The sequence below is a fragment of the Equus quagga genome, chromosome 20 (assembly GCF_021613505.1).
Source record: "Equus quagga isolate Etosha38 chromosome 20, UCLA_HA_Equagga_1.0, whole genome shotgun sequence".
In the NCBI taxonomy this organism is placed as follows: Eukaryota; Metazoa; Chordata; class Mammalia; order Perissodactyla; family Equidae; genus Equus; species Equus quagga.
In genome coordinates, this window is record NC_060286.1 from 32,765,761 (window position 1) to 32,792,915 (window position 27,155).

General features: G+C 38.9%; 1 protein-coding gene across 1 annotated transcript in view; it reads right to left on the reverse strand.

Moving 5' to 3' along the window:
* Positions 1 to 27,155, reverse strand: part of RPS6KA5 (ribosomal protein S6 kinase A5) — a 170,910-nt gene that overhangs the window by 79,277 nt on the left and 64,478 nt on the right. Inside the window, exon 3 of the mRNA XM_046647804.1 lies at positions 16,697 to 16,915. Coding sequence (XP_046503760.1) covers positions 16,697 to 16,915 — 219 coding nt within the window. The remainder of the gene's footprint in view (positions 1 to 16,696; positions 16,916 to 27,155) is intronic.

Below are 27,155 nucleotides of genomic sequence, written 5' to 3' on the forward strand. Positions count from 1 at the left end.
CGTTGCAATACAGGCTCACCTTAACAAACAAGAAAAATACCAAATAAGCAATCTCAAACTAAACCTAATTGAATTAGAAAAAGAACAAACAAAGCCCAAAGTCAGCAGAAGCAGAGAAATAATAAAAGTCAGAGCAGAAATAAATGCTACTGAAACAAAAAAGGCAGTAGAAAGGATCGATGAAACAGAGGTGGTTTTTTGAGAAGATAGACAAAGTTGACAAACCCCTAGCCAGACTTACAAACAAAAAATGAGAGAAAGCTCAGATAAATAAAATTAGAAATGAAAGAGGAGAAATAACAATGGATACCAAAGAAATACAAAGGATTATGAGAATACTGCAAAAAGCTATATGCCAACAAAATGAACAATCTAGAGGAAATGGATAAATTCTTAGACTCTTAAAACCTGAATCAAGAAGAAACAGATAATCTAAATAGAACCAATCACAAGGAAAGAGATTGAAACAGTAATCAAAAGCATCCCAAAAAATAAAAGCCCAGGACCAGATGGTTTCCCTGGAGAATTCTACCAAACTTTCAGAAAGGATTTAATACCTATCCTTCTCAAGCTATTCCAAAAAATTAGGGAGGATAGAACACTTGCTAACACATTCTCCAAGGCCAACATCACTCTGATACCAAAGCCCGACAAAGACAACAAAAAATAGAAAACCACAGGCCAATATTGCTGATGAACATAGATGCAAAAATCCTCAATAAAATATTGGCAACCCAAATACAGCAATACATCAAAAATATCAGACATCATGATTAAGTGGGATTTATACCAGGGACACAGGGACAGTTCAACACCTGCAAATCAATCAATGTGATACACCAAATTAACAAAATGAGGAATAAAAACCACATGATCATCTCAATAGATGCAGAGAAAGCATTTGACAAGATATAACAGCCATTTATGATAAAAACTCTTAACAAAATGGGGACAGAAGGAAATTACCTCAACATAATGCAGGCCATATATGACAAACACACAGCCAATATCATACTCAATGGGTAAAAACTGAGCATCATCCCTCTGAGAGCACCAACAAGACAAGGATGCCCACTATCACCACTCTTATTCAACATAGTACTGGAGGTTTTGACCAGAGCAATTCGGCAAGAGAAAGGAATAAAAGGAATCCAAATAGGGAGTGAAGAGAGAGTGAAACTCTCACTGTTTGCAGATGACATGATCTTATATATAGAAAACCCTAAAGAATCCACTGGAAAACTAATAGAAATAATTAACAATTACAGTAAAGTTGCAGGGTACAAAATCAACTTACAAAGATCAGTTGCACTTCTATACTTTAATAATGAAGTTACAGAAAGAGAACTCAAGAAAACAATTCCATTTTCAATCACAAGAAAAAGAATAAAATATCTAGGAATAAATTTAACCAAGGAGGTGAAGGACTTATACAATGAAAACTATAAGACATTATTGAAAGAAATTGATGACGACATAAAGAGACGGAAAGAGATTCCATGCACATGGACTGGAAGAATAAACATAGTTAAAATGTCTATACTACCCAAAGCAATCTACAGATTCAATGCAATCCCAATCAGAATCCCAATGACATTCTTCACAGAAATAGAGCAAAGAATCCTAAAATTTATATGGGGCAAGCAAAGACCCTCAACTGCTAAAGCAATACCGTTCACAGAGGAGTGAGAGGATTATTCAGATTGGCTGGAGCACACTAGTGTGAGATTGGGTGGGAAAGATAGGCTGAGGCTGGGGTCTGATTGTTTTGAAAGTCTGATGACGGAGTTTAGATTACAGCCCCTTCAAGTAAATGGGAGTCAGTGGGAGACTAAGCAATGGAGTGATGCAATCACGGCCCTGGGTTAAGAAAACTAATTAATAGATTTTTTTTTTTTTTTTTTTTTTTTAAAGATTTTATTTTTTCCTTTTTCTCCCCAAAGCCCCCCGGTACATAGTTGTGTATTCTTCGTTGTGGGTTCCTCTAGTTGTGGCATGTGGGACGCTGCCTCAGCGTGGTCTGACGAGCAGTGCCATGTCCGCGCCCAGGATTCGAACCGACGAAACACTGGGCCGCCTGCAGCGGAACGCGCAAACTTAACCACTCGGCCACGGGGCCAGCCCCTTAAGAAAACTAATTAAATAATAACCTAAAGGATGGACTGGAAAGGACCAAGAGAGGTCAAAAACTGGACATCACACGGGGCCAGCCCTGTGGCTAAGTGGTTAACGTTCCATGCGCTCCACTTTGGTGGCCCTGGTTCACAGGTTTGGATTCCGGGCATGGACCAACTCCACTCATCAGCCATACTGTGAAGGCATCCCACATACAAAAACTAGAGGAAGACTGGCACAGATGTTAGCTCAGGGCTAATCTTCCTCAAGCAAAAAAAAAACAAAACACCCCAAACTGAACATTATAATATCTAATTATCTGGCATTAAAAATAATGCTGCTTCTCCTGATCATCAAAGAAGTTAATATATGTGGGCTGAGCTGTGTGGAGAAATAAAGTCACATGGTTCCTCCACATACCAGCTGTGGCCTTGGACACATCTCCTGAATCCCTGAGCCTAGGACACCTCATCTGTAAACAAAGATGATAATCCGTACCTTGAAGGGTTGCTTGCAAAGACTGAATGAGATAATGCATGGAAAGTGCCAAGAGTAGTGTCTGACATCAAGCAAGTATTATAAAAAGTAAATATTACAATAAAAAATATTTGCCACCTTCATCTCAAACCCCTTTGTGATTCTGCACACAAGAATCTAGGATTTTTCTGGCCCAAGGTAAGATTTTCTGGCCAATCTTACTTTATACTGACATACTCATTTTTATAATAATTAGAATAATAAAAACAAACAAAATAATGCCACAAGAAACATCCTTGTATATACATCTTGTCCACTAAGGCAGGTATAGATTAGTAGGGCAGATTCCTAAAATTGGATTGCTGAGTCACAACATACTTATATATTAAATTTTGACAACTGCTGCCAAGTTTTTCTAAGTACTTTCCTCAAAAAAGGTATAGACATTTACATCTCCTACCAACAGTGAATGAATACCTTAAACAAAAGTTCTCACCAACTCTTGTTATTATCATAATCTTTAAGTTCTACTAATCTGATAGGCATTTCCAAGTCAGAGAAATTTTTAAGGTGCAGAAGAAAAAAGAGGGAAAGCAAATTTGAGAGTTTGCAGCAGCTGAACTTGATATATTTTCAGTGGAAGTAGGCTAAGTGGTCACCTTAGACAGGCAGGAAGATGGTGACAGGGCTGCAGGGCTGAGAAGTAGTAAGGGGTTGGGAAAGCTCATGCGAGTTCACAAGAGAGGAGTAAAATGTTTGCTAATCTCTGTGAAGTTCTATTGAGACCATCAGCATGAATTTTACGCCAGACCCAGCTGACACATTTTGGAGACATATGAGGAAAGCCTAGAGAGCTGGTATCGGGAAGAAAGTTCAGAGAGCAATCAAAGTGACTGCCATGTCAGGCAAGGAGGAAGGTTAACAGGGCCAACCACGCAGACTCCAGGCTAGTAAGGACGCACGGCCAAGGAAGTGGGTCGAGAGGTACAGGAAAGACTGGAGGGAAGGCAGCCCTCAAAGAGGATCAAAGAACAGGGTTAGGATGTATGAGAGAGATATAAAAAAAACAAAAATGGAACATTACAGTCAAAAAAGAAATCTGACTTTGAGGTCTTCAAGGTGGCACTGTTTCAGTGATGAGGCCCAATGTGCAGCTGTGCGTATGAACAGCTAAAGATAAGGAAAGGTCATAATGTCACAGGTCAAGGAAGGCTGGCACGGTGTGGAACTGGTTATCAATATGGCTACTAAACCTGGAAGGGGATGGAAGGAAACTGGAGGAAAGGGAAACCACAGGTGACGAGTAAACTGGAAACAGCAAGCGCGTGTCCTAGGAGTCACTTCACTACAGGACTGAGGATAGCGGGCTGGAAAAGCTCCTTCAAAAATGAAGCTCCGTTGGGAAACGATTTTTTAAATGATGTTTAACTATCATCACTTTGTTGAGTGCAAGCAGTAGAATGGGAAGAGAAATGCTCTTCTGTGAATGCGGCTGGTGGAGAAGTGACATCCTCCAAGGGCAGGAGGTTCCACTTAAGATGAAAGGATACGGAAATCACACTGGGCTAAGATTTAGGAGCTTGTGCACACGGGGTTCTCCACAGAGCACAAGAGAAGGGGTTAGTAGGGGAGGATAAAGGAGAGAATGAGGTTTAACTAGGGGGAGAATAATTTAAAAATTCCTAAAGATTTTTTAAAGAAATCTCCAAAGTTTCTAAAATAGTAGACGCATACAAAGTTAAGCTTCACAGAGAGTATGGTCCATCAACAAGTGAATAAATCTGAGATGTTCTCAGAAGCTGTGAGGCACATTTCCTCACTGTGACTCTTCCCAAAAAACATTTATCAATTTATAATTATACTGAGATTTATTTACAGTCCATACAATGGAACACCTCATAAGATGCTTGTATAGACTACTGGTTCCTTGATTAAATTAAAAGGAACTTCTCATATGACAACGATTATATCTCAATTCTTTTGTATTTGCTAAGTGATCTTCTTTACATGTAGAATGGCTCATATTCTACATCTGTAAAATACGAATATAAGTAATTCCAACTCCCACATAAGATTGTCATGAGGATTAAATGAGCTACTGAGAGTTAAACCTGGGCCAGACACATAGTAAGCACTTATTAAATGGTGACTATTAACTACTGTTATCATTTACAGACCTCAATTACAATTTATAGAGTTGAAAATAATGCCAAGTTTAATTGCAATGATTTAAAAATAAAATTCAAATTTACGGTGTCCTGACATCTATTCTCTCACCGTAAGCACTATTTCAAGGCTTATAAATGTTTAATGTGTATTTCTACAAAGTGCTACTAGGGTTTAATTAGTTTTAGTCAATATTAAGGTAAACCGAAATTTTCCTATACAATTGATATTTCAGTGTGATCCTCAAGTTAAAATTCAGAGAGATCTGGTTTTCATTCAAGTGCAATTAACTTGCTTTTAAAGATTTTTATGTGACAGTAGTTGGAGTGCCAGATGAAGTACTCTGTTGCTGTGTCTCTAAGAAGAATAAAAATAACACAGAAATCACACAAACAATGTGAAAATTCAAAAACACAAAATCTCTCCCATTTTAAAATACATCACCATCCTCCTAAATGCCGCATGTCCCATCTTATCTTTCTTTTTCCTTTCATGTCTGATCTGACGCTCCTCACTTACCCTCTCTCCACTTCCTACTGCTGCTGTAAAGTTACTACAGACTGGGTGGCTCACAGAAACACAGATTTATTATTTTATGTTGTAGATTAGAAGTCTGACATAGACGCCCCTGGGCTAAAATCAAGGTGGCAGCAGGGTTACATTTGTTCTGGAAGCTCTAGGGGAGAATCTGTTTCCTTGCCTTTTCCAGCTTCAAGAGCCTGCCTGGATTCCTTGGCTCTGGCCCCTTTCTCCAACTTCAATACCAACCACGGCAGGCAGGTCACTTCTCACACTGCAGCAGTCTAACCTCTTCTGTAGTCACATTCCATCGGACTCCCTTCTTCTGCCTTCCTCTTCCACTTTTATTTTTTATTTTTAATTTTTTTTTGAGGAAGACTAGCCCTGAGCTAACATCTGCAGCCAATCCTTCTCTTTTTGCTGAGGAAGACTGGCCCTGAGCTAACATCCATGCCCATCTTCCTCTACTTTATATGTGGGACACCTGCTACAGCATGGTTTAACAAGCAGTGTGTAGATCCACACCCAGGATCTGAACCAGCGAACCCCGGGCTGCCAAAGCAGAACATGCAAACGTACCACTGCGCCACTGGGCTGGCCCCTATCTTCCACTTTTAAAGACCCCTGTGGGGCCGGCCCAGTGGTGTAGCGGTTAAGTTCGCACGTTCCGCTTCTTCGAGGCCCGCGGTTCGCCAGTTCAGATCCCAGGTACGGACATGGCACTGCTTGGCATGCCATGGTGTGGTAGGCATCCCACATATAAAGTAGAGGAAGATGGGCACAATGTTAGCTCAGGGCCAGTCTTCCTCAGCAAAAAGAGGAAGACTGGCAGTAGTTAGCTCAGGGCTAATCTTCCTCAAAAAAAATAAATAAATAAAGACCCCTGTGATTACACTGGGTCCATCCAGGATAATCTCCCTATTTTAAGGACATCTGACTAACAGTTTTAATTCCACCTGCAACTTTAATTCTCTTTTATCATGTAACCCAACATATTCACAGATTCTGAGGCTCAGGATGTGGGCATCCCTGGGTGGCCATCATTCTGCCTCCCACAGCCTCTACTCACTCCTTATTACACTACAGTACTTCTACTTCCATAACACGACCACAGACTGAGGTTAAAAACCACCTCACGTTACTAGAGGCAATGAATACTTTTCCATCCTCACGTTCTTTGACTTTTCAGCTGCACCTCGCAAACCAAGAGAAAGAATATCTCAAGAAGAACAAAGTGAGACTGGCACAAGGACAATTCCTGTGGGTCCAGCCCAAAGTGAGTTCTCCAAAAATGGTGGTGTTAAAGCCACTTAATTTGGGAGTAGTTTGTTATGTAGAAAAGGCTAATGGATACATAGTAACCTGTAGATCACACTTGCAACCAAGTGACTTGCTCTAGGTCACACAGTGAGTGAGTGAATAAGCTGGAACTTAACTCCAGGTCCACATGCCTCCAGAATCTCAAGGCCCCGCCGCCTTGGCCTGACTGCGCTGCCACAGGATGCTGCTCTGTAGCCCCTGTACCTTTCTGCAGCCCTCCACCTTCCACAGAGCTTCCGTATTCAGGCTACCACGGGTGCTGGGTGGAGCCCTGTGCCTGGAATGCTCGTCCCCATCCCTCCTGTACCTCCTCTAACTTCTACTCTTCCTCTTAAATTACACTTTAAATGTCACTTCTCCAGGAATGTCTTCCCTGATAACCCAGAATAAACTTTGGTCTTTTTATTACATGCTCTCATTAGTACCCTCTGCATTTCCTTCCAACTACTGATTTCAAGGATAATTACTGTGTACTAATTTGTTTACTGTCTGTCCTCCTTTTGGATTATAAGGCCTTGAGGACAAGAATCTTGCCTAGGTTGCTAGCTACTACGTCCAAGCACCTGGCACGCAGTAAATATCTGTAACATGAAGGAAGAGTTTTAGAACTGACAATGTCTTGATGCAGTTCACCTACTGTATCAAAAGGGTCAATATCCCAAAGAGCCCTCCAGGAAACCTACACAATGAACTTGAAGACTCCAGAGCCACATATCATCTCTCAGATGAGCCATCATTTATTCTTCCACTCTTGAGCCCTGCAAGGGTTCCTGTGCTTCTAAACCGGCTCAATATTAGGCCCACGGGCTGTGGAGAAAAGACTTCACTCAGAAGTCTGGGTGAAGTTTATGTTAGAGAAGTAATAAGTTAGAACGCTCAGGACTTCTCCACCAACGCGCAGTAATTCTAGGACTGCGACATTATAATATGTCCTTTTAGAAAATAATCTAAAATTGTAATGTTACAGTGCTAGATTCTTTATTGTTCCCTTTTAAACAAAAGGATCGTTTTCTCTATTTTACTACAATGATGCACCTTTAATTTAGGTCAAACTTATCTTAGGGACATTGTGTCTCATTTCGATGACACAATTTACATAGATATTTAACAATAACAAATAGATTTTGTTTTGTTGTAAGGTTACTCCACACTCAATCATATTTCCTTCTTGGATTTAAGACACTGTACTGTGCGTGTGCATGCTCGAGCGTGTGCGTGTGTTTGTGTATGTGTCATCTCTCTGTGTATACAGGAAGGTGGGTGCAGACTGGAGGCAGGAGAAGTAGCCTTTAAACTAGTAAATTTGTTTTTTAAAACAGTGAATTAATCTTAAGAACTTAAACTGAAGATCCCCACAAAATTTCCAGGATTCTAGCAACTCCCTAAGACAAAATTATTCATATAGTTTTGACAATATCTTATGGCGCTATTGTTAACAATACCGTACTGTATATTTGAAAGGTGCTAAGAGAGTAGATCTTAAAAGTTTTCATAACAAGAAAAATAAATTTGTAACTACGTGAGGAGATGGATGTTAACTAAACTTACTGTGGTAATCATTTCACAATATATACATATATCAAATCACTACATTGTACACCTTAAACTAATATAATGTTATATGTCAATTATATCTCAATAAAACTGGAAAAAATCTATCTTGTGGGATTAACATTAGGGTTAACAGCACCTGCTCTCAATCAAAATTATTACTTTCTAAGTACATATTATTTAATTATATTTCAAAACAAAAAAGTTAAGTGTTCAAAGTCACTTGTAAGTATTTGCAACAACTTTTCCTTTTCGCACTGTGAACGTGACTTGAGAAGCCATGCGATTGGAGCACTAAGAACACGGAACAAGCTCACCTTGCTGAGAAAGAACACACATTCTTGGCTGCTAGAGGACAGTTGCAGGTGCTCAAGACCTCTGCTCATTTGACTTGACTGTGCACTGAATCCAGAAACCTCTCCACCATTTGTAGTTTCTGTGCTTCTACATCCTACATCTCCTGCTTTCAAGGAAACATGTTCTATTCTGCTTTCACTCTCTAAACACCCATTTATTTCTAGTAAAACTCTGACTGACCTCTAGTCATCTAACCTTTTCATCTCAAATTCTCTCACGCAAGATTTCACTCATGTCTTCCTATGGTGGCGCCGTCCGAAGAGCTAACTCCTCTTAGTCCCGTATTTCTCCCATGATTCAGACCACCCCACCCCCCTCCCCGCGCCATGCACTGTTACTTGGTTTTCTTCTGTTCGTTTTTCCCTACAAATTCTTCTCCTCCTCCAGATATGCCTCACATACGTTAACTCCCACACAGTCTGCTTCTCATTTCCACCTACTCTTCCTCCTCCAGACCACCTAAATCTCTCTCGATTGCTCCTTTTTTTTTTTTGTCTTGCATCTAAAGTATGTCTTAACATGATGTACCACACACACCTGAAAGTAATTTCTTTTTAATGTCATGCCAAAGTCATCTCACTCTTTCTTCTTCTGGTTTTAGCTCAACATTTTAATAGCACCTCCTGAGAAATGCATTCTAGCTTATCAAAATCATTATAAAGTTCTGACTAAGATATCTATTTATCAGGGTTCTGAATTAGTCATATTAACTTCAAAGCAACGAAGCTCCTTCAGTTACTGTTCTGCTATATATTACAGACTGCAATGGATCAAGACCATTCTAACTTTACCACCTCAGCAAGGACCCTCACCCTTGCCACGTCTGAGATGAAATTAATACTCGAAAGTGAAACTTTAATGTTTTAAATACCTTTTATCTCACATTGAAAGGATGACTCATGATGACAGAACTGTCTACAAGGCTGGGGTGGCATTCATTACTGAGAATGCTCGTTGGCATTACCTTTATAAATGCCTTTGTGATTTGCTTCTTCAGTGTCTTATGAATTCTACTGATTAATCTGACAGTTTACACAGTCATAGATCAGCTGGTGTTTTGACAAAACTACCACTAACAGAGATCAGAGAACACCAAAAGAGAAATTTTTTTTTACAGATTATTTTCCACATACAATTCCCTCCCACTGTTAGTTGAAATAAATACGAGTCTTAAGAGAGAGAGAGAAACACATGAAAATATTTTTATATTTCTTGTTGCAACCATGCGGAGGTACAGAAAAAGTTACAAAAGGAGGTATGGTCTCCAAGTTATAAGATTTGGAAAGGCTAAAAAATATATAAAGGAGAAAACCCATCAAATCCATATAATACCATTAGATACAAATTAAAATAGAACCTAAAAAGATACTAATCATGAAGAATTTAAAAAAACAGAAATGTGACTTATAATAGATGGGTTTACAGGAGGTCAACAAATTACAGCCTAGAGGACAAATCTAGTCCACTGCTGCCGGCTCCTGATTGAGAAGATAGCAAAAGCAATATAAATGAATGGAAGGTAATTCTAATTAAACAAAGCATATCACAGGAAACAATCATACATACTCGATTCTGATAGAAATGCTATATTCCCTATCTGGCAAATGTCAAAGGTAAGCACCTGCCAAGATAATGCTAATACTATAATCACCTGATCATTTGGAGAAGCCTATGTCAGTCAGGCAAATTTTATCCCAAAGGAACAAGCCTGGTCAAGAAATCTCCAGTGAGCATGAATTCTAGGAGCGTGATGCCAACCTAGACTGAATCTCCACATCTGCTCCCAAATCATCTTCAAGAATGGCAAAAAAAAAAAAAAAAATTATAAACCTCTATGATCTATTTCTTCAGCAAAACTTAGAGACAAAGAAAACTCATACACACCAAATATCATGCTGTGGGCAGGCTGAGAAAGAAGAGAGCAAGACACAAGCATGGCAGGAAGGTAACAAAATGCAGTAAGATAGCAGGACACAAAATGTACAAAAAGTAATAGCTCTCAGCTATTAGAAATGTAAAAGGCCCCTTTTACAACAGCAACAGATGACAGACTATATAAGAGTATCTTAAGAAAAGTGGGTAGGAGGAAAATGATAAAACACTCTCGAAGGTCTCAGAAATAGACTTCAACATATGAGAAGACATACCATGTTCTTGAATAGGAATAACCAATACCATAAAAACGGCAATTCTCCCTAAATTAATCTTTTCAATTTAAAACAATCCCACTAAAAACACTCTATCAAGGTTTTCCCCCCAGAACTAGACAATTTGATTCCAAAGTTCCCTGTGAAAAATAAACAAACAGGATGGGTGCCCAGAGAGCTCTGAACGATAACAGCAACGGAAGACACAGGCGGGCTTGCCTTGCCAGGTACTAACACGTACTGTAAAACTTCGACAAACCGAAACAGTATGGTGATGGCGTATGATTCAACAAACCACACAGAACAGAGTCAAGAAACAGACCCCAATATATACGAGAAGTAAAAACACAAAAAAGGTAGCACACATCGAGTCAGTGTAAACTTGGACTTTTTACTAAACAGTGTTGGGAAAACCAAGTAGCCATCTGAAAAAGAGTAAGTTGGATACTTATTTCATGTCATATCTAACGAAAATTCCACAAAGATCAAAGTTCTCCATGCAAAAAATAAAACTATACAAGTATTGGAAAAAAATATCAGTGAATTCCTTTGTAACCTCAGAGTTGAGGAGATTTTTCTAATGATGACTTAAAATCCATAAGCTATAAAAATAGTTTTTAAATAAATTCCACTACACATAAACGTAAAGATTTTACATGGTAAAGACATCATAAAGTCAAAAGACAAATGGAAAACACGGTAATATCTACAATACATATCATAAATGGTTAATCTAAGAGTGCCTAGAAAATTGAGAATAAAAAATGGGCAGAGGGTACAAATAGATAACTCACAGAAAGAAAACAAATGACCTTTTAAACATATGAAAAGATGTTCAGCCTCACTAAGAAAAAAATGCAAATTAACTCTACCCTGAGACACCACTCCTCATCTAGGAGATAGGCAAATATCCAGGAGTTTGACAATAAACTCTGTGGAGAAACAGGCACCCTAATATACTGCTGGTGGGAGCATAAAATGGTGCAACTCCTATGGAAATGCATATGCAAAATTACAGATGACAAACATATAGATTAAGCAACCTCCCTTCCAGGAATCAAGCCTACAGTTTCTTCCTATGCAAGTGGAAAATGACATACGTGCAAGTTATACCCTGAAGCATCAAAAGAGAAGATTGGAAACCAGCCAAGGATCCAGTCATAGAGAACTGGTTGAGAACACTATGGAATGAAATTGAATACTATGCAGGAATAAAAAAGGATGGGGAAATCTCTATGAACTGATACAGAGTGATCTCTAGGATACACTGTTAAGTGAAAAATCAAAGGTCAGAACAGTACATAGAGTAGCCTACCTCTGGTTACAACCAATGGTAGTTGATATCAGGGACCCTGAAATTACATGAACTTACCATTTGAGTTAGCTCTTTAACTTCTTTCTTTAAATACTTATGGTTAAAGGGAATGAATCTTGCCTTTCCATTAGAAACTGTATTTCAGGATAACCAAAGAATTACAGTAAACAAGAGAAAGCTATACTTTAAAGAAGAACGTCAACTAATAAATATAGAAGAAATGACAGATTTAGAAAATCACCCTTTTGCAACTCATCATGAAATAGCTGATTTAAGCAAGGAATTATCAAGTGTTAAATGTTAAAACGATTAAGTGCCAAAACATCACACGTTATTTTTACTTGTTTAAAAAAAAACATAAGTCTATTATAAAGGGATCAGACTGTCATCTCTGTAATCTAGTCTTAGCATCACTAACAGCCAGATAACAGGTTTCTCCTGATGTGACATAATACGAAATCTGCAACATCACCTATGGTAATATTCCAGCTGAAATACTTAATATCAATCTAACAAGACTTTAAATCTAACTTTCCAACTACTGGAATTTGGCAGAGAGAGGAATAAGCTAAAAGATAGTACAAGATATTTTTTCAGACAAATATGCTAAGGATATGAAAAAGGGACTTCAAGGACGTAACAAGCAAGTGAGCGTTCCTGGACTGGATCTTGGTTTGGACAAATTAACTGTAAAGGATATTAAGTGTCGATCAGTGAAATCGGAATATGGACTTGTGTGGTAGATGGCCACAAATTCTTTGCAGTCCCGTCATCAAGAAGTGAGGTCTAGTGTGCATGGGTGGTATAGTGGTGAGCATAGCTGCCTTCCAAGAAGTGAAGTCTATTTCCCTACTCATTTAATCCGAGGTGGTCTTGTGTTGGAGAGGAGGCTGTGTGAGCTCCAGAGCCTGGCCTCAGGAGGCCCTGCAGCCTCTACCTTTGCCCTCTTGGCAGTTTCATGAGCTGCCCTGAGACTGCCATGTGATGAAGCTGACCTACTGCACAGGAGGATGAGAGGCCACGTGGAGGAGAAATGAGGCAGCTCAGCCAACAGCCAGCACCAACTGCCAGACATGAGAGCGAAACCATCTTGGCCCTTCAAGCCCAGCCAACTCTCCAGCTGAACACCACATGTGCGAGCCCAGGCTAAACCAGCAGAGATCTGCCCGGCCAACCTTCAGAATCACGAGAAAACAAATCATTGTTTAAACAACTAAGTTTTAGAGTGGTTTGCTATGGAGCAATAAAAAACTTGTAACACTGGGTATTAAATGAAATGAAAATTTATTAACCAGGAAAGGTAGACAGCAACTGAAAAAAAAGCTGGTTACAAATTATATGTACAGGATAACCACATTTTGATAAAACATACAGGCATGCAGACAGACAAAAAGATTTAGAAGGATATATATTAAGTAATAACAGAGGGCTATATAATGATTTAGGTAAACTCTGGGGAGTGAAAATAAGTTTTTCTTTTCTTATTTTTGTTTTCCTAGATCTTCTATATGCATACATATGCTTTTGAGGTAATAAAACAGTTTTTAAAACATATCATGTTTTTAAGTAAGGTCTATAGTGTTTACTTATTCATCAGACAAAAAGGTCAGCTGGGTCCCTGAAAAGCTCAACATGTAAAATCTTGCTATTAACCTCTACTAGTACACAAAAACTGGATAAAGTCAGTTAATGAATAAACCTTTAGGGACAGTTAGGGCTGAACTGTGCCCCCTCAAAATTCATATATTGAAACTCTAACCTCTAATACCTCAGAGTGTGACTGTATTTGGAGAGATAGCCTTTAAAGAGGTGAGTAAGGTATGAAAATGAGGCCCTTAGGGTGGGTCCTAACGTGATCTGACTGGTGTCCTTACAAGAAGAGGAAATTTGAACACAAAAGGCAACACCAGGGGTGAGAATGCACAGAACACGACCATGGGAAAAGACAGCAGGAGAGTGACCATCTGCAAGCCAAGGCGAGAGGCCTGGACCAGATCCTTTCCTGACGGCACTTAGAGGAAACCAATCCTGCCAGCACCTTGATCTTGGACTTCCAGCCGCCAGAAACTGTGAGAAAATAAATTTCTGTTGTTTAAGCCCCCCAGGCTGTGGTGTTTTGTTAGGGCAGCCCGAGCAGACTAAGACAGGAACTGAGTGTACAGCACAATATTTGGAAAACTGACCCCATGTGCATTTTAAGCATGGCAAACAAATAACTGAACCATGAAAACTGTTTATAGTAAGCCCTGTTCTAGAGTGCTGAAAAGTTTTAGTCTAAAGTCAAATAACAACTATAAACATGTACAAAGAGGAATTATGTTAAATGTATGCATGTAGAGAGGAGGCAGAGAGAATACTTTCTAAATGCGCCGCCTCACTTATGATGAACAAACATGTTGTCTAGCCTACATTCTACCCTTGAGCTGGCAAAAGAAATGGGCTTTCTTGTTTTGTTTTGTATTTATTTATGGGCCACTGACAAAGAGCAAAAATAATGGAGAACCAACAACTAAAGAGCAACATTCTCAAGTACTATTGCTATCTGATCAAATACAAAATATTTCTTTCACTCATCCACTTTTAAGTTAAAAACATTATTTACAAAAACTACACTGTTTATAATAAACAATAAAAAAACAGATTGAGGGGCCGGCACAGTGGTGCAGCGGTTAAGTGCACACTTTCTGCTTTGGCGGCCCGGGGTTCGCCGGTTCAGATCCTGGGTGCAGACATGGCACCGCTTGGCAAGCCATGCTGTGGTAGGCATCCCACATATAAAGTAGAGGAAGATGGGCATGGATGTTAGCTCAGGGCCAGTCTTCCTCAGCATAAAGAGGAGGATTGGCAGCAGTTAGCTCAGAGCTAATATTCCCCCCCCCGCCCACCAAAAAAAACAGATTGAGTACAGTTATGGGAAGGGAAGAGAAAAAAGAGACAAGAGAGAGAAAGCCATGGTGAAGTGGTGCAGAGTCCAGGAGTTTGGATTCTTACTGCTTCTGGCTCATACCAGCTGCACGATCTCAGGCAGCTGATTTCACTTTTATGAGCCAGTTTATTGTAAAGGGAGAAGCCTGAACAAGGCAATCATTTCTCAACCAGTCTTTGTGGACTCCCTCAGGCTTCCTTGGAAGTTCTGGTGGGGTGAGGAATAGAAATGAAACGGTCGGGCTTGGTGCCCTTAAGCTCAGATTCAAGCAGAGCGACTCATTTCTATTTGAATATTTTTCCATTTGAATATCTGTGTTTTCACTTGAGGGAAGGGTTCTGCAGCTAAAAACGTTTGAAACCATTGTATTAAAATGCTCTGTCCCCTACAAACTGCTGAGTAAAAATGCTGAAGGAATACATATTTAAAAATCAGTAAATAACACAGCTGAGAAGATACACACAGGAGATAGAATGAAGGGCCAAAAGATATTGACTTGATGAAACAACAGGCAGATGAGAACATTGGTGGGGACTCTGATGGGGCAGGAGAGATTGTGGCCTATATGAACAAAAGGTTTAGGATTGTAGTTGATGGTAGGCATTGCAAAATAAGCCTGAAGTGTATCTCCATGACTCAAAAAGTGAATGCAATTTTAGGCATCATTAACAAAAGCATAATTTCCAAAATGAGAGCATTCCATAAGATTGCCAAATATATATTTAAAAACCTGTTTGTTCTACCAATAACCAAATAAACAAAGCTGCCAAATAATACAGGAAGCATTGTTTGGTAGACATTGAAATGAATCAAATCTGAGTTCCAATCTTCATTCTCAAGCTTATGCAAGATATGTAACTTCAGGAAATGCAGCTTCAGATCTTTGACAGAGCCCTGGAGGGGACTTTGGCAACCTTGTTGTGAGGGTTAGAGTTACTGTGGATCATACCTAGCATAGTGCCTGCATACTCTAGGCACTCAAGAAACAGCTAATGTTTACACAGCACTATGTGAAATTCTATCTCATCTAATCCTCAGAACAGTTCCATAACAGGAGATCATACTACATAAATGCAAATGATCACAAGAATGGGACTAAAATTGTAACAGATGAAATATTCAATGATGGCAGAGAGCAATACTAGAAGCATTGCCATTTACTTTTAGTAGGAACAGAAAATGGTGCAACTTTTCTGCAAAGCAATCTGGCAATATGTGCAGGGGACATTTCCAAAGTTCAAATGCAATGGTCCAACTCAATTTGGGAAAGGAAAGGATTCAGAAAGTGCCTGTGGGTAGAAATGGGAGTGATCAAAGGGTTGACTGGTTAGTGCGTATCTTCATTAATATGGCTGTTTATCACCAGAAAAGCATCTCTAGGAATGGAAGTCTTTTCTTTTGGTTATATTTCTCCCAGTTACTGATTTCCATAAACATCCCCTCAGCAGCCCAAGCCTATATGTTCCTGAGAACTCCAAAAGCAGAAATTGTGGCCCACTTCACCATTCAGCTCCTCCTATTTGAATGGAAGCACATCACCTAGGGAAGCAGATAGTCCTAATGACTCAAGAATTTCTTAAGATTAATAAAGGAATGTGGGATAGACATACATAACTTCCTTCCGGATGAGTGGTCCCAAAATCAGAGCAATTCATGATGTTTAAGAAAATGTCACCGCAAAGAATGAAAGTGAAAATACTTCATTTCTTCTAAGTCCGAAGTATGTTGCCCTTTGACTGCATTACAACTCAAGACTCAAGGAAAAATGTTTTTGTAGAAAGTCTGATGATAATGGATACTTACCTAAAATGAGATGAAGTTTGGTTTCTGTTTGGAAAGCATAGTGCAATGTCACCAAAAACGGTGACTGCCTAATGTGCTCCAAGACTTGTCGCTCCGTCCGTGTATGCTCTGTGGTTTTGGCCTTTTGAACTATTGTTGCCTTTTTCAAGACTTTCATGGCATACAGCTTTCCAGTATCGTGACCACTTATTTTACGAACTAGAAATACTTTTCCATAAGCTGAAAATGAAAAGAAAAAATAAAAAGAATTGAAATGCAACACAGGCAGAATAATAATTTACTGGAAGTTGAAAGTTACAAGGCACAAAAAAACACTCTTTGAATGAAAAAGTATCCTTAGTCCTGTTTCAAATAATTGTTTGATAATTCCTTCAATTTTATGCCAAATATATTTCTAGGTCTAACCTTCAGTATTTACATATCTAACCAGCACTGACAAAGTTATGCTTTCATTCTTTTACTATTATTCTCTCCTCAGTATTTTTAGCTGTAGAAAACCGGCTGTTATTATGGTCAATTAACCACAATCCAATTCTAGAACAACTAAGACATTTTAGACATCAGATAAAACCCCTAGGTTTTGATGTAAACCTAGATGGATGTAAACAAATGAAAACAGTTCTTAAGAATCTCATACACACATATAAATCAAGAGCCTCAAGTACTCCTCTCTACTTATTTTTAAAAGTCTAAAGCAACATAAGCTGACATTATATAAACAAAAGAGACTTTCAGGTTTAAAAAACATTAAAAGACCTTAAATTGCAAGCAATACCAACAGAAGCCCCTGTACGAACCCTGGGCAGTAACTCATGGCTTGGGAAGTCAACCTCACCACATTTCCCTAAGTACAGGCTCAGTGGGCAAATCTTGTGTGTGGTGCCGCTGCCCTGTGTGGAGAACTGGGGCCGCGTGGGCACTGTGCCTCTGGGGCAGAGCAGCCATCCGCATTTATTTCCTTAGAGCAGCAGGGAGAGGGCAGGAAGAGGTGGGGGGAAGAGGCGGGAGGGAGGGCAGGCAAAAACACTGTGAGAGGGAAGAGGCAGGTCCTCAGTTCATACCTGCAAGGTATAAACTCTCTTCCTTTTGAAAAATGCAAACACCTCCTGGGATGGTTAAGCCCTGTCCCACTTTCAAAGTTAATCACTTTAATCAGACCATTCTGGCATTAGTCTGAGTTCTGACCAGACCAGTGCTTCCATACACTGCCCACACCTCTACAGTATTGGCACAGAATTCTGTTCTCTTCCACCCACTAGAACGAGAGAGTTTTAAGGGAAGGGCTCTTGTACACTGTATGTTATTCAGTTCAGCACTTTGGGAAGTAAATTACTACTGACACAAGATACAGAACAGATCAGTGAATGACTGTAACAGTCCTGAGGAGCAGAAGAAGCAACACTTATTCAGGACTTGTCTATGCCAGGCTCTGTGCTAAACATACTCTGCACACTGATTCACTTAATCCTCAGAACAGTCAATCAAGTTAGTCTTTCTAGTAATTCTGTTTTACAGATGATGAAATGGGTTCAGAATACTTAAGGAACTGGCCAAAAGACTTGGGTAAGAAGTGGCAGAAATGGTTCAAACGAAAGCAGTGTGACTCCAGGGACCACACTCTTAACCATAAATGAATTAAAAAAAAAGTGACTCTTCATGAATACTAAAAATCAGATATTCTGGATTTTAATAAAATCAGCACCGTAAACATACTGAACACACTCTGGAATATAGAAAAAGTTCACAAAACATTTCTGTCTTATCTCATTGTAAAAAAAAAAAAATTTTAGATTGAGATTTTAGCAACACAGAAGTGAGGCAAAAAAGAAAATGACAACTTTTAGAACCTAACAAGTTAACCTAAAGTATAAAAATGAAAAAGCTCATCTATTCAGAAGCATTAAAATGAAGCTAGAAAATATTCTAATGTAGCATACTGTATCTTCCACAGAGTAAGCCACTATGTAAACTCAGGAGAAAGTAAAGTCCCCTACAAAGACGGGGCTTTCGTTTTCCCTACATACATGTGGCACCTACCCTAAATTCCTGTTCTCCGAGATTCCTGTCTCCAGAGGGCTATGGTCCTCACAAATTATGCTACCCACCTATCCTCTCCAACAAAGAAAAGCTTTCCACAATACCACTGGAAGATGGCTGTTCAGCTTCTTCTAGCACTCACGTTTGTCTCAGCATAGGTGCAGACCATACGGCAGACAGACCCAGGGTGTTAGCACCTAACCTCTGAGTACTTGTCAGGCACTTTAGAGATATACTAACTCATTCAGTTCTAATAACATCCCTATAAGGAGAGGAGGAGGATTTTATTTTACAGATGAAGAACCTGAAGCCTAGAGGAGTTGGATCACTTGCCTAAGGTCACACTTGCCCATTCAGCTGGGCTCCTACAGGCACACTCTTAGCTATGCTCCAGCTGCCGCCCATAAATGAATGACCTCATAGGCAAATAAATAAGGAGCCAGACATTAAACAGAAGTCATAATATAGAGGTTTGGTGTTACAGTATTGGAATGGACACAGTGCCACTACTTCCAAGAGAAGAAACTTTCATAAAGTAGCCATTTTATTGATGGGGGAGGGGGATCTAAATATTAGAAAATGTTCCTTATATTGAGTGGAAACAGGCCTTTTTATAATATTCATAGGTTAATCCTTCTATGCCCTCTGGACTTACAAAAAAGAATATTACACTTCTTCTACAAGACCAATTTTTTAAATATTTAAAAACACTGTCATGCCATCTCATCTAGGCAAAATGTCCTTATTCTTTAAACCAATCTTCAAGTAAATGACTGAGACTTCACATCACCAGGAGGTTCCATGGCTGTGCTCTGTGAGTTTGTAAACATAGTTTCTTTAATTTCTTTCCCGTTACTTTAAAACACGTCATATTTCACTCCAAATAAATGTGAGATACCACGGGATTCTAACGCATGTGGTCAAATAACTTAAAATCCTCCTTATTGCCACGTTCTATGCTATCTAGTCAAATAATAAACAGTCATCCTCCTTGCTACGTGACAGTATCCAGAAGTTTTCCAAAAATATGAGCTAGGGACTACATATCCTACTAAGGACTACGTACCCTGCCAATTCAATTATTTTCATCTATCAGAAAATGTCAGGGGAAAAAAGTATGATGAAGCTCACAAATCTTTTGTTTCTACATTCATAATTGCCATGATTAACTAAAGCTACAGTACTTCTCTCATATGGTGAGTGCCATAGATGCTTAAGTCAACAAAACTGAGTGCCTTGCTACATTCCAAACAATGAGTATTTCAGAGAAACAGGATCTTATTTATGAGTAGGCTGCCTAACTAAAACATAGCTGCCTTGTTTTTAAGCAGCCATAAGGCTGCTTATCACATTGCCAAGGGGGAAGAAAACACATTCACCATTGAAGAGACCTGCAAAAGGCCACCTTCCCTGGTTAAGCTGCTTTGCAGATTAGTGCAGAGAGAGAAAGTGAAGTAGTCCTTCTGTGGAACAGCGCCATCCACTCCAGAACAGCCTACATGTTTTCCAATATCTTAAGAGGGGCCATTGAAATTGAACTTGGTGGCAATATCACTTCCTTTTAGTTTGCAACTAGATGAATGACTGACTGCCTTCTAGCACAGCCAACTCCTGGCTTTCATTTGTACGTGCTGATGCCATTAAAGAGTTCCTATTTTGAAAGCATCTTTCGGAAACTGCAAAGACTAACAATGGTGAAAACTCTTTTGGCCAAAAAAGATAAACAAGAGTACTTCCTGCTCAGATGGAGCCCCTAAAATGGATGTTTGGGAGCCCATCTGGGTTTGGTGCTTAAAGAGACTGAGTTTCATGCTTCCTCTTTATCTTTAATTCCTGCATCGAAGTGCAAGGGCTTCAAATGCTCTATTAGCAATCTTCACAGAAGTCTCGTGTACTGCTGTGAATCTTCCCAATTTCACCAGAGCCGGGGCCTTTCAAGATACTCGGTCAAGAAATGGGAGCAAAAGAGGATATGAAGTTCCCTGGTTTTCCAGTGAGTGGTCTTGCAGCACTTGAGTGAACTTGAGGTAGAAATTCTACTTACTTTGAGATTGAGGGAAAGTAAACGCTAAGCATAAATGACAAGAAGGATTAACTCCTGACTTAGCTTGATAGACATCTGTGACCATATGAATAACGTAAAATCTTTCCGTTCTAAGCCCTGTAGACACCGTTTTGGATTCTGCTGAAAACTTGTGTGCTCTTTTAGCCAAGCAGCCATTTCAGAAGAGAGAACTGGATCAAGACAGCTACGTAAACTTTCCCAAAGCCGGAGAAAGACTTCCATAGGTTGGAGGAAACTACCGATATCTTACGAAGGTTACTTGTGTTCAAACTGAAATGTGGATTTCTAATTCTATTCTACCTCACATAGCACAATGTTGACAAACCTTGTTGACGATGATCTCAATGGGTGGATGAAAGGAAATAATGTAAAATGAACTAAATGAGTGTCATGCGGAAACATCTAGTTCCTTAGAGCAGCTCCTGTCTCAAGTTGCTTTTCCAAATGTGGTGCTCTTATTCCATGTGCCACAATTATCACTATGAATCAGGTTTTTACCACTTGCTGTCATAATAAAGAAAAGTTAAAACTGACAGTTTTAAAACAAGATGACGTTCATGCTGCTATGTCAAAAACCTGCACAATTTCAACTACTTTTTCAAGCTAAACAAAAGCAGCCTTCTCACTGAAATTTATTTTGAGTACAATTAAATTGATCTTTTCATTTTATTTATAAAATCTAAATTCATTAAAAATTTTTAGGAAGCAGCCTTTAAATCTTTGATTAAAATGATTAATAAGATCAGTTTGTTAAAAAATATTTTTACAGTCTGTCTGTAAAAGCAACTAATTTACAATGCCATATAATTAAAGAAATGTAAAATTTGCATATGTTTACATGCAGTATTCTAGAGGAAAAGGTTAAGAATCATTGTTCTAGAAGGCGTCTGGCTTATTTCCTTCATTATAGTGCTCACCTAGGACACGCTACTCTCACTGGGATCCGAATGGCTCAACCACCATGAGACCACTGCTTTCTGTTACTCAAACTTTTATTAACGCTGCTTAAAATTGTATACATCGTACACTGCTGACCAGCCAGGCCACACATACCGAATCCGTAGCACAAACTGCTGTATCTGAACTACTGCTTTTTATAAAAATAAGGCAGAAAGTCTCTTAGTGACTTTCCCTTAGACAACTCTCAAGACCACTCTCCCCTTCCTCGTAAAAAATACTGCCGAATACAGAACGCCTATAACTAGTTCACCTGCCTACAACTAGTTCACCTGCCTATAACTAGTTCACCTGCCTACAACTAGTTCACCTGCCTACAACTAGTTCACCTGTGCACTTGTGTCCCTGCACAGCTCAGCCGTCTGCTTCACACCAGTCACTGCCTTACCTGTTAATGCCTGTTGTACACGCTATTCTTATTATATAATTTAACTAAATATTACATAAACCACTGAAATGTAAATGTGAAAGAAAAGAGAAAAATGAGGTTGAATACTTTGGAGAATTAGATAAAAGCAAGACACTTAAAAAAAAGAACTGCCGAAAAATTAGGTGTGGGTGAAACCACCATAAAAGGCTAGGGGAAAAAAATTGTGAAAATCTAAAAGGATTTTGTACTCAGATTACTTAAATGTGTCTGCTTCTCATTCCACTTTAAAGAATCTGAAACAATTTTAGATGGATACATTACAATTGCGGTTTACGCAAAATAAACCATTGTTTAAGAAGCTATTTTCAAAGAGTCTTGTGCCTACGTCCAAAGACTGGCAAGTGAACACATATTTACATGTTTTAAGTGAAAAGTAATATGTTCAAAGTACACATTTATATATATCTTTTTTAAATGATTTTTCACTTTAATCAACTTTTTTTTTATTAACCACACATACCAATCATGTCATATGAGAGTTTCCACTAACTGAAGGATGACATTTATCACTGCTGGAATTCATCCCTTTCATCTTTCCAGATTATTGAAATCTTGCTACAGAGTGACCTGGCCATCAACCATAGTAGCTATGCCTCCCAGCTTGCTTTCATCCTCAATCTGGTAAACATGCCTTTTGTACTGTCATCTAAGCGTTGATAAAAATATAACTCTTCTGGTTCAAAACTCTTTGTTTTCTCTTGCTCTTACGATAAAGAGCATCCCTAATATAACCTCATGTTTCTAAATTACCTGGCTTCTACCTACCTCTATCCACCTTCTCACCATCTCATTAGGTAACTCCTTCAAACCTCCAGCCTTTCCTGACCTTCCAGACTAGAACAATTCCTCTAATTCCTCTAAGTTTATGCTCCAATAACACCGTGCATTCTCTGTCATAGAAATCATCAGAAACATGAATTTGTGTGAGCGCTTCATTGACTAACTTCCACTGGACTATAAATTTCACAAAATCATGAACTATGTCTGATTTTACTCACTTTGTATCAGTAGCAAGTAATCTGGAGCTGGCACATCATGGAAACTCAAATAATGTTGAATGTATGAAAAAATGAACAAACAAGCAAGCAAAATAGTTAATATAACTGTGTCTCAATTTCCTCATTAGGGATAGTAACAGTTCCTACATCACGTGGTTTGGGGATTAAATAAATTAATATAAGCAACTAGAATAGGGCCTGGTAAATGAGAAACACTACATAAGTGTTGTGGGAAAAAATGTATGTGTGTGTGTGTTTGTACGTGTATACACATCCATAAATACACATACTGAGTTGCAATATAAAAATGTACCTATTTTGTCCTATGGGTAATAGTCACAAAAGCTTGAAAGCCACTGATCTAGATGAATTTACATGCTTTTCCTTAAAAAAAAATACACATTATGTAGACCAAATAATTTCCCCTTTATTACTAACTCTTAGTAACCTCAGAGTTAGATTCAAGACTCATTACAATGACTGTCTCATCCGAGATCTATAACATCTATTTCATTTTCCTTTAATCTGGGTCTTGTTCTGTTTTCGTGTTTTTAGGTTCTCTTTTTGTTTCTATCTTTGCAATCACCCTTAAATCACTTTTTGAAAATAGGTAAATTTCAAAACTCATTTAAAATAAAATGCACTTGATTTTATGTATTTATCACACAGAAGTATTTGATTCCTAAATTCCTTTACACAACTGATATCTTAAGTGTATATTAAATTCCAAACATTAAAAAAAACCCATAAAACTAAGTATTTCAACACAATTTTGAAATAAAAAAGGAGAATTTGAGCCATTTAATATAACTATTTTTCAAGTTAGTCACTGTTTGTAAAATCATAAAAACACAATGGAAGACATAATGAAAGTACCACCATCCTAAATTCAATCCAATTTTAGTTTTTAAGTTACCAGGGCCATTTGACTTATTTGCTTAATTACTTTAATGGTCAAAAACAGCTGTACAGTTGAACCAGGAACACAGATTAGTAGATTTTCCCATGGATAGTGATAGCTTCTAAAAAAAGACAGTATCTAAGAAGTTTGAAAATAAAAAATAGTTATGAGATTAACTATCTATGGGTTCCATTTTTGCATACTGCATTAGCTTGAATAACTAAAGACTGATTATATAATAATCTTCTAGATCAGCTTTTTTTTTTCTTTTTGGTGAGGAAGATGGGGCCTAAGCCAACAACTGTTGCCAATCTTCCTGTTGTTACTTGAGGAAGATTGTCACTGAGCTACACATCTATGCCAATCTTCCTCTATTTTTCATACGTGGGATGCTGTCACAGCACGGCTTGATGAGCGGTGTGTAGGTCTGTGCCCAGGATCCAAACCTGGGGCCGCCAAAGTGGAGTGCATGAACTTAACCACGATGCCAGTAAGTCAGCCCCTAGCTCAGCATTTTTTAAGTTTCAGAGAAAACACTAAGACATTACATGCATTAAACCAGCTCATAAGTGCATGTATATATGTGGCTGTGGCCAACTCCTGACTATCTCTATATGGCTAACCCATGTAAATCATAGGCCATTTCTTACCCCTGATCCCAAATGACTTCAAAACCGAAGATTTGGGTCCATCAGGAAAGAAGAAAAAGCTGCAAAGGAAACCACGTCCTGCTCTGTGGTCTAGACTTAGAAATGACTACCCATGCATGTGGTCACCGGAGGGTCTCTCTAGAGTAAAAATACAGGAAAACAAGGGAAGAAGGACAACTAAGAAGCGTGTTCATAAATCATTCTCTGTTTATACCTCAACAAACAAGTTGTTTACCTAAATAGTCATGTCTTAATGGCCAGTGTCCACGACCATCTGTAGTAGATGCAAATGGTGCCCTGCCCAACAACACCTATACAGGCTGATGCACCATACGTCAGCTGCTAACAGCCCACAGCTGCTCCCTTCTCTGGAGAAAGGAGCCACGACCTCACCTGGGAGGTTACATTCCACAATTCCCCACCCCACGCCCACCCAGGCAGCCTCCAGCCCCTGACTAACACGGGTACAAAAGGTTTCCCTCCTCACTCCTGCTCCAGAACTTCCTGTGGGTTTGCGGGGAATCTAGACCCCAGCTTAGACCACATGCTGCTTAGGCTCTTCCCCTGCCCTTGCCGCTTCCCCGCTTCTCTCCTGAGAGCACTTCTGCAACAAATCATGTGTGCCCAGATCCTTGTCTCAGGCTCTGCTTCTAGCAAACATGACCTAAGACAGCATCAGTAACAAATCGAACTGTGTTTACACTAGGGAGACAATGTCAACCAACATCTTAATATGGTATCATCTTTTGATTATGGCATAACACATCACAAACATTTAACCTCTAAGATTTCCATAAACACTGCAGGCTTACACTGAAGCACAAGGTATAGCGAGTACACACAGATGCAAAATTATAAACTTTCTTTAATGACGATTTTGACAGTTTGATGAGTACATGCTTTTAAAAGCACTATTTTAATAGGGATACTCTCCAAATACCTAGAGAATAAAATGACAAATGATGACTAAGTCATTCTACTTTTTAAAACACTCTGTTACATGACTCAACCAAAGTTTTTCCTTGTATCACCAAGAAGTAGCTGTGTCTTTAAGCTGCCTAGTAAAATCTCTAGCACCCTCTAGTGGCAAGGTACCTAGGAGAAATAGAAACATGTTTTATTTAATACACGAAATGTGTTTCCGAAAAATCTGCAGTAAAAATGTTTTTTAAAGAAAATGGCTATCCTGTCAGGGATGATTTTCACAGAGTCTGGGACCAATGAGTAAAGAATTAAGAGTCAACATGTCAAGGATGGCACTTAAGACTGGGGTAACCAACCCAAAGATTGTCTCTCTACTGGATAAATAAGTATTTCCAGAGAACAACTTGCAAGATGTGCTGTTGATCAGATGATCAAAAAAGAAAAAAAATTCCACCTGATAAGGAAATGTGGCCTTTCTAGGAGGCCAGTGGCCAGTGGCAGAGGTATGCACTTATAGTTGTTGCTCATCAGACATTATTGGAGGCAAAGCATTTTGAATTTCTATAGTCCGCCAGCACTCATTCCAAGGTTTCATAAACCCAGAAATAATTCTACATTAAATGAAGACCAGATCCATATTATTCAATTTGCATGCAATATATCATTTTTTTTAATGCTCACTACTCTATCTATACCTAGTACCCAAAACAGTACTTGCCTCTTGATAAACACATGTGAATGACTGGATCCGAAGAGCAATGGAAACTAACTGAAGGGGCCAGCCCGGTGGCTGAGCAGTTAAGTTCCCACGCTCTGCTTCAGCGGCCCAGGGTTTCACTGGTTCGGATCCTGGGCATGGATGTGGCACCACTCATCAAGCCATGCTGAGATGGCATCTCACACAGCACAACCAGAAGGACCTACAACTAGAATATACAGCTATGTACTGAGGGGCTTTGGGGAGAAGAAGAAAAAAAATAAAAGACTGGCAACAGATGTTAGCTCAGGTGCCAATCTTAAACAAAAGCAAAAAACAAAAAAAGATCATGTGGACACTAACTGAAAGCTTTTAAATGAAGAAGCGACGTGATCAAATTTGCACTTCAGAAAGATCACCCTGGCTGTAGTGTGGAGAATGGATTAGGAGGGACCAGCCTGAAAGCTGGAAGATCTTTTGATGGTTGTATTTCCCTATTGCTAGACATATTTTAGGCTTTACAATAAAACACTTGTTAAGAAACAACACTCACTTCTATATCAAGCTAATCTGAGACCTTGGTAACGCGTTATGGTAGCTCTTTCAGAAGCTGGCCTTCCTTCCCTTTCAGCTCTATAAACAGCTAAAGTTTATATAGCATTTACTATGTGGCAGGCAATCTAAATGTTCTATTACTCATTTTATGTATATTTTAGCATAAGACTGTTAACCTAAAATATAAAATAGTTATGTTTCAGTTCTGAACCTAAAATGTTTGAATAGTTAAGAAAACAAGAATA